Source organism: Pleurodeles waltl, chromosome 10, assembly GCF_031143425.1.
Source record: "Pleurodeles waltl isolate 20211129_DDA chromosome 10, aPleWal1.hap1.20221129, whole genome shotgun sequence".
NCBI classification, from domain to species: Eukaryota; Metazoa; Chordata; class Amphibia; order Caudata; family Salamandridae; genus Pleurodeles; species Pleurodeles waltl.
In genome coordinates, this window is record NC_090449.1 from 467149210 (window position 1) to 467162403 (window position 13194).

Here is a 13194-nt window from a genome sequence, read left to right on the forward strand (position 1 = left end):
GTGCGCCTGGGAAGGTACAGGATGAGTCTGGTAGTGGTGTTCTGTATTGTCTGCAGTCTCTTTAGGAGCTGGGAGGACATGCCGATGTAGAAAGCATTAACCTAATCGAGGCGGCTGGTGACTAGAGCCTGGATGGCAGTTTTCCTGGTGTTGGCTGGGATCCATCTGAAGATTCTGTGCAGCATGCAGAGGATGTGGAAGCAGGAGGAGGCGACTGCATTGATCTGCCGATTCATGGGAAGCTCACTGTTGAAGATGATGCCAAGATTGCAAGCATGGTATGTAAGCATGTGAGTGGGTCCGAGTTCGGCTGGCCACCAGCTATGGTCCCATATGGAAATGTTTTTCTTGAAGATCAGGACTTCCGTCTTGCTGGAGTTGAGCTTCAGGCAGTTAGTTTTCATCCGGTCGACTACAGTGGTTATGGTGTTGCAAAAGTTGGTAAGGGTGGTGGAGGGGTCTTCAGTAAGCAGGAGGATCAGTTGAGTATAGTCTGAGTAGGAGATGATGTTGAGTTTGTGGGATCTAATGATGTCGGCCCGGGGGTCATGTATATATTGAACAAAGTGGGGCTGAGGGATGAATCTTGGGGTACGCCGCAAATGATGCTCTTGGGTGCGGAAGTGAAAGGGGGTAGTCGGATGCTCTGAGTACATCCTGACAGGGAGGAGGCAATCCATTTGAGGATGTTGTTTGTATTTCAATGCTGTGGAGTTTGTTGATGAGGGTGTGGTGGGAGACAGTGTTGAATGCAGCTGATAGGCCGAGGAGGATCAGGGGGCAGTTTCCCCTCAGTGAGAAGTGCTCTAATTTTGTCAGGGGCGGCAATGAGTACGGTCTTGGTGCTGTGGTGGAACGCAAACCTGATTGGGAGATATCCAGTAGGTTGTTTTCTTCCAGGTAACTGATGAGGTGCTGATTGATGACCTTCTTGAGTACTTTGGCTGGGTAGGGGAGTAGAGAGATGGGTCAGTAATTCTTGAATTTGTTGGAGTCAGTGGAGGATGTTTTTAGGAGGGGTTCGATTTCTGCATGTTTCTATTTGTCCAGAAAAACGATGTATTGGAGGTGTTCATGATGCAGGTGAGTTTCATGCTGAAGAGGCTGGTTCTGAGGTTGAACAGGTGGTGAGGTCATGGGTCGGTGGGTGCCCCAGAGTGAGTGGATGACATGATAGCTGAGGTGGATTGAGTGGTGAGCGGTGCCCACATGGAGATGGTGCTGTTGGAGTGTGCTGAATTTAAGTGCTGTGTTGAATTTCAGTGGTTTTGTTTGTTTAAAAGTATATGCTTTCATTTCCATTTTCACCTAACTAGAATACCCCTTTAAACTCTTTTTCAGTGAATATATATGTATATCTACAGGCAATCACCAGTAGGCAGTTATAGTTAGAACCTAGAGAGGACTAAGAAAAAGGGGGGCCCAAAACACATTTTCCCCAGGAAATTTCCCATAGGACTTTTAGACATGAATATTGCTCGACCCGCTGGACAGAATTTCATCAGATTTGCAGAAAGCTAGGTCTTTGCTCAGAAAGCGTTTTTTGTGACTTGGTGTAAATCGATTCAGTAGTTACAGAGACATTTAAAGTAAAATAAACTATAGATATGTAGGGTTAGTGGACCCTCTGCAGATTGTGACAGTCCTATGGTGGTATCCGATTGGCTGCAAACACTTCAACCAGAGACTCAGCTGCATCCCCCCCAAAAAGGTTAAAATAAAGGAAAGATGGCAGGGTAGGAACACCATGCTACCTAGGCCTGATGCTAGGGTCCCCTGGGAGAAAAACATTTAAAAAAAAGATGTTGCTGTGAAATCATGGGTGGGCCAGGTCCCAAGGCATATCGAAGTATATTTTCTGGGAAGGGGCGCACATGGCCCCATCCCCATGGCCGATCTTGGCCGTGGGGAGCGCCACCTCCCTGGGGCAGGCTGATTGTCTTTTTTATTGGGGATGGGGGCACGCAGCCCTCCTCATGAAGTCCTTAAGACCCTCTGGGACCACCACCTCCCGGGGGTTCGTGAAGAATTTGGATGAGGGATGCAAAGACCCTCTTTCTTTGTCCTGTAGGGCCCCTAGACCACTGCCTCCCTGGGGCCATGATTACAATTTAAAGGGAGAGGAGGGCCACGCAGCCCCCCCATCCAGGCCATATTCTATCCCGGGGTCCTCCCCCTCCCAGGTGCTTGGCCATCTTGTAAAAAAGGGAGGGGGGCTGCCTGCCCACCTTCCTGGGCCATTTTCGGCCCCAGAGACCACCACCTCCCAGGGGCTAGCCCTAAAAAAGAATGGGAGGGGCACAGCCCCTGTCCTGGAACCATTAATGGCCCTGGGGACTGCCACTGCCCAAAGGCGGCTCGCTATGTCTTGAGGTGCTCGCCCTCAGGACATAATAGCTTGCTGTTGCTTGAAGGGACTATGACAGCCTCCAGGAATCGAGAGCAAACTATAAGTTTGCTCCCAGCGGGTGGGAGCAGGAAAACTGGTCATATCCGCTGGGAGCAGACTTTTTATCTGTTTTCAGGAAAACAAATTAAATCATTGCTCCCGCGTGCAGGGATCAGCATTTTTTGCTGCTCCCTGCATGCGGGAGCAATGAGACCGCAGGTGAATTAAGACTCCCATGTAGACTATAAGAGTCCAAAGTTTTGCATAAAACTGTGGACTCTTCTTGGATAAATAAGCAGGTGAGGATCGAATCTGGCACCAATGCTCAAGCATCTTGCTCTATTGGAACTCAGTGTCTTCTGCAGTGACTGTGACAAGTGGATCTTTCCAGTGCTCTCCTGATGAGAACAGGGTCTATCTTTCATGTCTTCAATTACTATCAGTATGCAAATGTGCAAAATGACCTCAAAGCTCTGCTCCTTTGTCCCTGCCCCGTATGCGTTAGGGGTATGTATTGATCTTCCCACCTTTTTCCTGCTTGATGGATAGCTTACCAAAAGACCCTATGAGTTTCCATGATGCAGAGGAATATGAGCACATCTCCACCAAACAAAGAAGCACTTACTTCATATTATTAAGAGAAAGTAACTTTGTTTTGTGGAGATTTAAGTCTGTAGAATCGGCATCTTCTCTATACGAGGATTCATACTAGCACTGATGTCAGTAGGAAGACGCTCGAGGAATAGTCACAAATCCAAAACTACACCAGACATGGCCACTCGAGTCATTACCTTGTGGACCTTTACACAGTGGTAGAGTAGAACGTGCATTTACCCAACGATGTAGCACTTTCTAATTAGCCAGTAGAACGTACTCCAGGTGGGTAGACATTTTGCACAAAACTGTGGAATCTTCTTGGTTTAATAAGCATGTGAGGATCCATTCTGACACTAATGCTCATTTCACAAAAATTTTACTGCAATGTAAAGCACTTACAAATGTAAATATAGCAGGTGCCAAGTTGAAATTCTACTTATTTAAAGGACAATTCCTCCCAACTTTTTGAACCTGTCCAAGGCTAAGCATGGGTGAATTCCCCATTGAAGATCGCCTGCGGCCAACCACTGTCACGCATGGCCAAAGAACATGTGTGGAGCGGGGTTGGGTGCCTGGGTTGGGTTGGCCGCAGCCCTTGCCATGCACTGCTACTTTGCCCATATATTACATCATTTACATGACAACATCTACACAGCAACAATAGTGATTCCATATATTAATTACAACATATACACAAACAAAAAGTCTAAATTATTAGAAAGACAAATGTTTGAGCCCTGTCCCTATTTTATCTATCTGAGCTAACCATCTGATTAATCACTGGTGTAGCTCTAACAGGTTCATCAATTGCCCACTAGTACATTGAGGAGTGCAGAGCGTACTTCAGATTGGCCCCTTCAGTTCTAGTTCCACACCCAATTACCATGAAGAGTAATAACTTAGGCGGTCATTCCGACCCTGGCGGTCATGGACCGCCAGGGCCGGGGACCGCGGGAGCACCGCCAACAGGCTGGCGGTGCTCCCAAGGGCATTCTGACCGCGGCGGTACAGCCGCGGTCAGAAACGGAAAACCGCCGGTGTACCGCCGGTTTTCCGCTGCCCTGGGGAATCCTCCATGGCGGTGCAGCTTGCTGCACCGCCATGGGGATTCCGACCCCCATACCGCCATCCAGTTCCTGGCGGCTTTGGCCGCCAGGAACAGGATGGCGGTATGGTGTGTCGTGGGGCCCCTGGGGGCCCCTGCAGTGCCCATGCCAATGGCATGGGCAATGCAGGGGCCCCCATAACAGGGCCCCACTGAGAATTTCAGTGTCTGCATAGCAGACACTGAAATTCGCGACGGGTGCAACTGCACCTGTCACACCCTTTCCACTCCGCCGGCTCCATTCGGAGCCGGCATCCTCGTGGAAAGGGGTTTCTCGCTGGGCGGGCGGGCGGCCTTCTGGCGGTCGCCCGCCCGCCCAGCGGGAAACACAGAATAACCGCGGCGGTCTTCTGACCGCGCAGCGGTATTCTGGCGGCTCCCGCCGGCACCGCGGTTACCGTGGCCGGCGGGAGTCAGAATGACCCCCTTAATTCTTTAAGAAATGCTCACACGGGGCCATTCAAACACTTTCCTCATGTTAAATTTGCCAACGCGTTACAACCTCTTTAAACAGAAGGCATATTTTTTGTTAGAAAATCATCATCAGGGCCATACCAAATTTCTCAGTGTTGATACTCTATAAATATAATACAAATGATGAAAAATCAAGAAACTGAAAATATTTAATCAATAGTTTAGCGTGTGTTGATGATATAGGCTCATACCCGATCCCTACTGGTCATGCACCTCAACTATATACCAAGGCATTGTAGGAACCTTAAAAGACATATGCAGCATAACCAACACCAGCCTATCTTTTATCCAAAGTGATAGTGGTTCGTGAGTGGAGTGCATGTTTTGTTTTTAGAACACATACCAGAGGGTGGGTGGGGGAGAACGAAAGCTTCCAGTTGACTTGAATCTCGCTTATCTTTATCCTTTGTTTCATGACACCCTTTTTGTGCCTTTGTGACTCACAAGCTTACTAGCTGGGTGAATCGCCCTCATTCTCCGTGAAACATGCTGTCCTCTCCCAGTGTTTTCTTTTTGAAGAGAAGATAAATCTCACCTACCCTAAATCATGATTCATTTCTTTTCAAGGAGCTGGCACATTGATTTTTGAGTGGTAACTATTTTAAGAAATGCATCATTACAACACCTGAAGTAAAAAACGTATTCACATCCATGACGACTTGAATCTTTTACGATGAAGCATCATACATTTGAAAGTTCTAAGTTCTAAACATGCTAAATGTCTGCCCTATTGTGCCTGATTATGTCAAACAGCGCTAAAGTTATGAGTTATAAATAAACTTTAATATGTATATTTATATATACACACATGTGTGTTTGTGCGTATTACAGCATACCGATGACAGCATGAAGAGTGCACTGTGAGAGGGAAAGCATGATCACAGTAGCACTTTTGTAGTAAAAAAGGAAAAGAGCGCTTAGTAGACAAGACAGTTTCAACTGTCAAGTGTGAATGTGATTCATGGGATATTCTCTGTACTTGCTAGTTCATGGAGCCTGGACCCCTTGGAGTGACTGGTCAACATGTGATGTAGAATGCAGTGGCGGGGTAAGAAGCCGGAGTCGAAGCTGTGAAGACCCCCCTCCTAAGAACGGTGGGAAACCTTGCTTTGGAGATGCCATTCAGACAGAGGCTTGCAACCTACAACCCTGTGGAGACTCCAGAGGTGAGAAGTATACAGTGTTTGAGATTGGGAGCATTAGAGGCAAATGAGAGTTCCCAAAGTGTAACCAATGTCAGAACATAGAAGGCACTATACGACAATCAATAGAAGGACCAGCGGGAGCTGACCATGGCTGAATGTAAGGGTGGTAATTTTAAGTACAAAAGCATATGAGTACATTAAGTAGAGCCTTGAACTATAATGTGGTGCACCGCATGCATGTTACGATTCATGTTTTGTATTTGTGCTCAGATATGAAAGGGGTGATTTGCTTGTGTAGGACAATTTTTAATACATGAAGAGCGACATTCACAGGAATGAGTACCATGGCCAGAATCAACTGATAAAACCAAGGTACACCCAATATGAAAAGCATAAGTGTGGCTGTTACCTGACTGCAACAGAAAAGTGTTTAGTACAAATTCAAGTACCTCATTATTAGCTGTAGATGGTGGTCCATTCAATAGAGGATGGCAAAGTGGAGTGTGAACCTGTGCTACATTAAGATGCATCCTGATTATGCATGAGCGCTATGGGCAGTTTTTGGAGATAGATCGGAGCATAAGGAAGGTGGGAAATCAAGATAAGCCCTAACAGGCAAATATCACGCAACACTCCATACATTAGCTTCTTAAAATATGGAGCCAGCAGACATATCCCTTGGTTTCAAAATGACTTATTAAATCAAAACAAAACAGTTGCCAAATGGAGAGATGCTTCCAAAAGTCTAGGTTACATAAAGACATTATAGAATGTTAAACACTACATAAAAGGCACAAGTATTGTAATGGGCTCATTGATGAAGCATGCAGTCCTATCCAGCAACTCTTACCAACATAAATAGAACTAATCACTGCCCCACAAACATTATGGGGTTATTACAACTTTGGAGGCGGTGTTAATCCGTCCCAAATGTGATGGATATACCACCAGCCGTATTACGAGTTCCATAGGATATAATGGACTCGTAATATGGCTGGTGGTATATCCGTAACTTTACCGTCATTTTTGGGACGGATTAGGACCTCCTCCAAAGTTGGAATAATCCCCTATGTCTTTTGGGTTAATTTCACAAGATTTTCTGTGATACGGTTAGACCATAGTTTATACATTTTGACCCAATTTCTCTTAATTATATCATATGAATTATTGCTTCATTAAAAGCATCGGTCTCCGGAGACAATTATCTATCTGTAGTTCTCATCAAGACAAATATTGGTCCTTCAGTACAGATCTACCTAATTGGATCCAATCATTTTTGCAACAGGGATGTTATCCCTTTCATTACAAAGTGTGACAGTAACACCAATAGTAAAAACATGACTCTTAATCCAGAGCTGTTAGTAAACTACAGTACAATACTGACCCTCACTTTGTTTGTGAAAGTTTCTGAGTTCATATAAGCGAAACACTGCAAAATTATTTTAAAGGTAATTAATTTTTTTCAGACTTTCAATATGAGCTTTGCCCTTACAGAAGTACAAAATCAACTTCTCTTGCTGTATGCTATACATCAAGTGCCAGTATTATGTGATTTATCTGCAGCTTTTGATACCATAGACAATGAGAGACAGAGACATTGAGTACATTCTCTTTTTTTCTGACTGGATCTCATGCATACAGTTGCTCATCTCTGCTCCACTGCTAAGGCGTTTTGCTGCAACGCTCCCAGAGCTCTATCGTCTTTCTCTTGATGTTTAGCATCTATGTGATCCCTTGTGTACACTTGATTATAGCCCATGGCCTTAGATATCAAATGTGTGCTGATGACACACAGATCTTTGTTGATCTAAGGACAGACTAATCTTCTGATGTAAAGACATTTCTAAGAAATATCAGGAGATGGATGACACTGAATAAATTTTTGCTGAGGTAGCAAAACAAAGATTCTGCTTTGTAATTGAAATCAAATCAACTCAAATTTTTTACCTTCTGTGTTTGGTGGCAAGCTGCAACCACCTTCCACTCTGAAGACTCTAGGGGCTGAAGTTGATGCCCCTTTATGTTTTAAGGTTAAGATTTTGTTGGTAGCAAAAGTTGCACTTTATTATCCATATAAGTTGTGATAACTAATCTCCTTGCTATGTCTTCCCCACTTAATTCTTTTAATACAGACAGTAGTTTTTTACCGCGTAAGGTTAGGGAAATGCAGGAGGCCCTGATAAGCCTAGTAGTCCCACCCTTGGAGCAGGGACGTACAGGTGTGGCACACAGTAATCAGCGCGTAGGCTTATCAGGGCCTCCTGCATTTCCCTAACCTTACGCGGTTACTATTTGTACTCACCACACCTGCTGCTGTTTGGGCACTATTGCCGACTCACAGTTCTACTGTACGAAGATTTCCACCCACCACCCAAAGCCTACTTGCCTTATCGCAGGGTTCTTTCGCAACTTACCTTTCTGGCCAGACGGCCCAGCCTTGATGAAGTCACCTGAGTGACGAAACACGTGTTGGCTGTATCTCGACGAAGGCACAATCCTTTGACCAATTAGTACCTACAAATAAAGACACTGTCTACAACAAGAATTGGGACTTTTACATCTTTTGCTTTCTCCGACCTCAAATACACCATCAGGGATACTTATCCCTGCTACACGATTGGACTATTCATTTCTGTGTGCTGTGGTCACCTTGTTCTGTTTGCCTTTGGGTACTCTAGTACCCTATTTCGTGCCTACTGGGTAGTAAGGCACTTGGCCATTTGGCACCAGATTCTGTGTACATCTACATCTATCAACTATATTGTTTTACTGCCTAGATGTGCAGCACCTTCTCACCCATACTACCCTTGTTTTGCTTTATACCTTTTACATTTGCTCATGCTTTTTGGAACGATAAACAGTGTGGATCTTAGTGCAGTCTTAGTATATTACTTAACTAGGGTACTTCTCTATTTATGTGCTCACTTAATATGTTCTACTTGGTCAAGTGTATTTCCTGTACAAATGCAATTTCAACTCCTGCTGCTTTAGGTTCGTCAGCACTATATATATATATATCTTCAACTAGTCATTCAGGCACTGGTCAGTATATGCCATCACACATGTTTTACCCACCATGGATCGTCTGCATGCCAATTACCCTTAGCCAAGTTTGTCCCTCAGTTACACCTCACCTACATCTTGTTCAGATGCACTGCTCTTTTCTTCACCTGGATATCAGCGGATCTTGTGTACCACCTCAGTATATCTATTCTGTCCATTGTCTTTACTGTCCATTGATTGGACCATATTACAACAGCTTTTCTATTCTTGGTGTTTTCTGTTTCTTGGTTCATAACTAATATGATACCTGTTGTCAGAACTCCATTCAGAGGGCCTTAGGGCATTCAGAAGCTACTGGCCACCACCATGGGAATAGAGGACTTTTTCTCTTGATGTCCCAGGGCCCAACCTACTATGGGTCCTGAGTAAGTGGGCCACCTAATAGCCTGTCAGTCACTTAATTCTTAGTGGTGGCGTGAGTTGACCAGTCCAAGGCCCTTAAAGGGGAGGTGGGTGTAGCACATGCACAGTCTCACAACATGAAGCACAAACAGTAACAACAATGCAGTGATTGTCAAATACTTGCTTCTATGAAAAAAGGAGCATTTTCTTTTTTTTATAATAAAGAAGCTTTATTGTTTTCCAGCAAATAAAGATTTACATGAACATTTTCAAACCAAGTGATACACATTACTACGTAACGTCCTATTATGTGCAGGAAACATACTTCGGATGTAATGGGATCACTTGAGTTGAGGTAAAACAATGCAAAAGGAACAAAACAAAGAGAAAAGGTGTGAGGGTTAAATAAAAGGAAAAGAGTGTCTCCTGTCCACGGGTGCTTCGTGATGTGGGTTGCAAATTTTTGGAGCATTTTCGCGCCCAGCGGCCAGTCTCGATCGTGGGTCTACCCTATGGTAATCAAACCCTCTCAGTTGTGTGGGGCAGGGCTCCCCTAGACCCAGTACGTGACTGAGCAGGGGGTCAAGGTCAGTGAGAGTTTGGGTCTGTTAGTGGAATTGGCATTTCAAGTGTAAATTGGGATCCTTTGTAATCTAGTCATCTCTTAAGGCCTCCCATCCCCCCCAAATCTTATCATATTTGCCTGGGCACCCCCTGGCCTCATACTCCACTCTCTCTTGTTGTGCACACCAGTCCTACCCCCGTTTCCATTTATTTAGGGATGGAGCTCCCTCTGTCATCCATTTGGTCATAATATCTCTTTTGGCAATCAGACATGCTATTCCCACAAAGGATCTCTTCATTCTTCCCAAATCTGTGTCTCCCGCCACTCCCAGTAGAAACAGGAGCGGTTCGGGAATTAAATCAGTCTGCAGGGCCCCGGAGATTTGTGCTGCAACCGCTTTCCAGTAGTCCTCTATGATCGGGCATAACCATATCATGTGATAGAAGTCAGCTTCCGGCTGGGAGCACCTTGGGCAGGCAGCCGTGGAGCGGAGGCCTGCCTCACACAGTCTCTTGGGTGTCATGTATACAGGGTGTAAAAAGTAGGATTGTACCAAACGGAGCCTGGAGGATATAGTTAGGGTACAGGGAGCTGCTAAGGCCTTGTTCTAGTTTCCCTCCTCAATTCTTACCACCCACCCCTCCAACTTGTTGCGAAGTCTGTTCATTGGACTAAGGGTGTTGGAAATCAGTGAGCGGTATATTTGTGAGATTCCTTCCTTCCCCAGGTGACCCATTAGTACCTTTGCCTCCATTGGCGAATGGTCTGGTATGGGCGTGTCGGTTCGCATGTGTGTCGTTAGAGCATGACGGATCTGGAGGTATCTGTAGAATTGCGATTTGTTCATGGAGAAGACGCTCTGAAGGTCCTCAAAGGATCTCATGTGTGAACCCTCCCAGACATCCCCAAGTGTGGAGATTCCGATTTCATCCCATTTCTGGAATCCCTGCAGTTTCTTGACCCCGGCCAGGAGATTACCGTGCCACAACGGGGTCTGTCCGGTGATTCGTTTCCACCAACCGGTAATCCTCTGGGCCTCTCTCCATCCCAGGAGCGTCACCTTAGTTACCTCCGGGGTGGAGTTGGGAATTGGGCATCCATAGAGGGCGTCAAATACTCCAGTGTATTTCAGCGTGCCAAGCTCAAGTCTATAGGCCGTATCCGACCAGCCTCCTCCAACCCAGTCGTTCACCCCAATAAGTTGCGTCGCAAGGTGGTAGTAGTATAAGTTTGACATCGCGAGATCCCCCTCGCACATGCCACGTTGGCATGTAGCGAGTGCCAGTCGCGGGCGGGCACTTTTCCATAGAAATTGGAGGATCATTGAATCAAGGTTTTAAACCATTTCTTGGGGATTCGGAATGGGAATTCTGCAGCAGATAGAGAAATCTGGGGAGAACCATAATTTTGAAGAGAGCGATTCTCCCAAGTAAATTAATGGGCAGGGTTTGCCAACGCTGGAGGTCGGTTTTAGCTTTAGTTACGAGTGGTGCAACATTGAGTTCCCACGCTAACTCTGGTACAAGGGAGACTGAGATCCCCAGATATTTAAAACTGTTTTGACGAATGGGGATGGTCTGCTGCCAATCAATGCAATCCCTCGCAGGGTGCAATGGGATAAGTAGGGACTTACAGTGGTTCAGAGTGTGGCTGGAGGCTTCTGAGAAAAGATCAAGTATCTGTAGAATACGTGGACCGCTCGTGGCTGGGTTCGCAATGTATAAGAGAACATCGTCTGCATAGAGTGCCACGCGGTCCTCTGAGCCAGACGGTCAGGACCATCCCTCAACCAGAGGGTCCTCACTGAGCCGTTTGGAAAGCGGTTCTATTACTAGCGCGAAAGGGAGTGGGGATAGGGGACAACCCTGACGTGTGCCTCGCCCTATGTGAAAAGGGTCCGACACGGTTCCATTCACTTGTACTCTGGCCGTCGGCTGTGAGTACAGAAGTTTCACGAGTCTCCTAAATCTGGGGCCAATCCCGTTGCCCTCCAGGACCTGATGTAGGTATGACCAGTCCACCATGTCAAACGCCTTCTCAAAATCAAGGAGGAGAAGAGCTTTTAATGAGTCGGCTAGGGCATCACGGTGTGCCAGGGCTAGGTGCAGGCGTCTAATGCAGTGTCTGGTGCTCCTGGTTGGCATGAAGCCGCACTGGTCCGGGTGGATCAGCGCTGAGAGGGCTGGTTTTAGCCTTGCTTCAAGGATCGAAGAGAGTATCTTAACTTCGATATTTAAAAGGGAGATGGGACGATAATCCGCACAATTCCGCGATGGTGGCTGGGTTTTAGGGATCACAGCAATTGTGGCTTGGTCAATACCTAGTGGAAAATGACCCCTGCTCTCGGCCTCCTCATACATGTTAAGGAGGTGTTGCCCTACTGTGTCGCTGCAGCTTTTATATAACTCTGTTGGTAAGCCGTCTGGGCCAGGGGTCTTACCCGAAGCTAATGCGGTTATTGCGGTAGTCACTTCCTTCAGGGTTAGTGGCTCGTTGAGCGCATCTTTAACTGTGAGTGACACCTTGGGAAGGGTAATTTTGTCGAGGAGGGGGGAGTCCCTCTCTGCTTGGGCCCGTGGGTGTTCTTTGTACAGGTGTGCGTAGTAAGCCGCGAAGCTTTGTGCAATGTCCCTAGGGGTTCTGGAAAGCCCTCCGGACCCATCTGAGATCTTGGGTATAATTCTGTTGGCCAGTGGTCGTGTGGCCAGCCAATGCAGGAGTTTCCCACTTTTGTCCCCCCATCCATATATTCGGGCGGTGGAGGCCCTCCACATGAGCTTGGCTGATTCTAGGGTGAGGGCTTTGACCTCTTCGCGCATTTTCAGGAGCTGGCGAAGGCCCTGGGCCAAGGGAGAGGCCAGTTGCCTGCGTTCGTGGTGCATTGTACGCGATTCCAGTTCGGCTATTTGGGAGATACGGGCACGTTCCCTCACTCGGATGAGATGTTTGGCGTGGCCTCTAATTGTTGCCTTACATGCTGCCCAGATCGTGCCCGGCGACTGCACTGAGCCTACATTGTCCTCGAAGTATTGCATCAATCGGGTTCTCACTGCCTCTTTGTAATCCTCCTCCTGTAGGTACCAGGCATTCAGCCTCCAAGTGGGTCTATTGGTCGGGTCGGCATTGCCCAGGCGCACCTGTATAGGTGCGTGGTCGGACACCCCGTGCGGAAGGATCTCACCTCCTGTAACATTAACTATGTCTAGTGCTGGGGCGAATAGGAGGTCTATTCTGGCATGCGACCCATGTGCCGCTGACGTGTGTGTGTATTGCCTGGTATTGGGGTGCCAGGTTCGCCATATATCACACAAGCCGAGGCTATCCGCCCAATCTCTGAGTGTCGACGCTCTGGACGAGCAGCCAGACGTTTTATTTCCGGATACATCTAGCTCAGGGAGTAGTACTGCATTAAAGTCCCCTCCTATTAACGTGGTACCCTGGGGAAGGTCTGTTATGATCTGTTTGAGGGAGGCCGGGAAGGTCTCCAGTCCTGCCAGGGGGGCGTATACACTCA

General features: G+C 46.8%; 1 protein-coding gene across 1 annotated transcript in view; it reads left to right on the forward strand.

The window, feature by feature from the left end:
• The window catches only part of LOC138261625 (SCO-spondin-like), a 1514343-nt gene that overhangs the window by 573362 nt on the left and 927787 nt on the right, over positions 1-13194 (forward strand). Inside the window, exon 57 of the mRNA XM_069210750.1 lies at positions 5552-5731. Coding sequence (XP_069066851.1) covers positions 5552-5731 — 180 coding nt within the window. The remainder of the gene's footprint in view (positions 1-5551; positions 5732-13194) is intronic.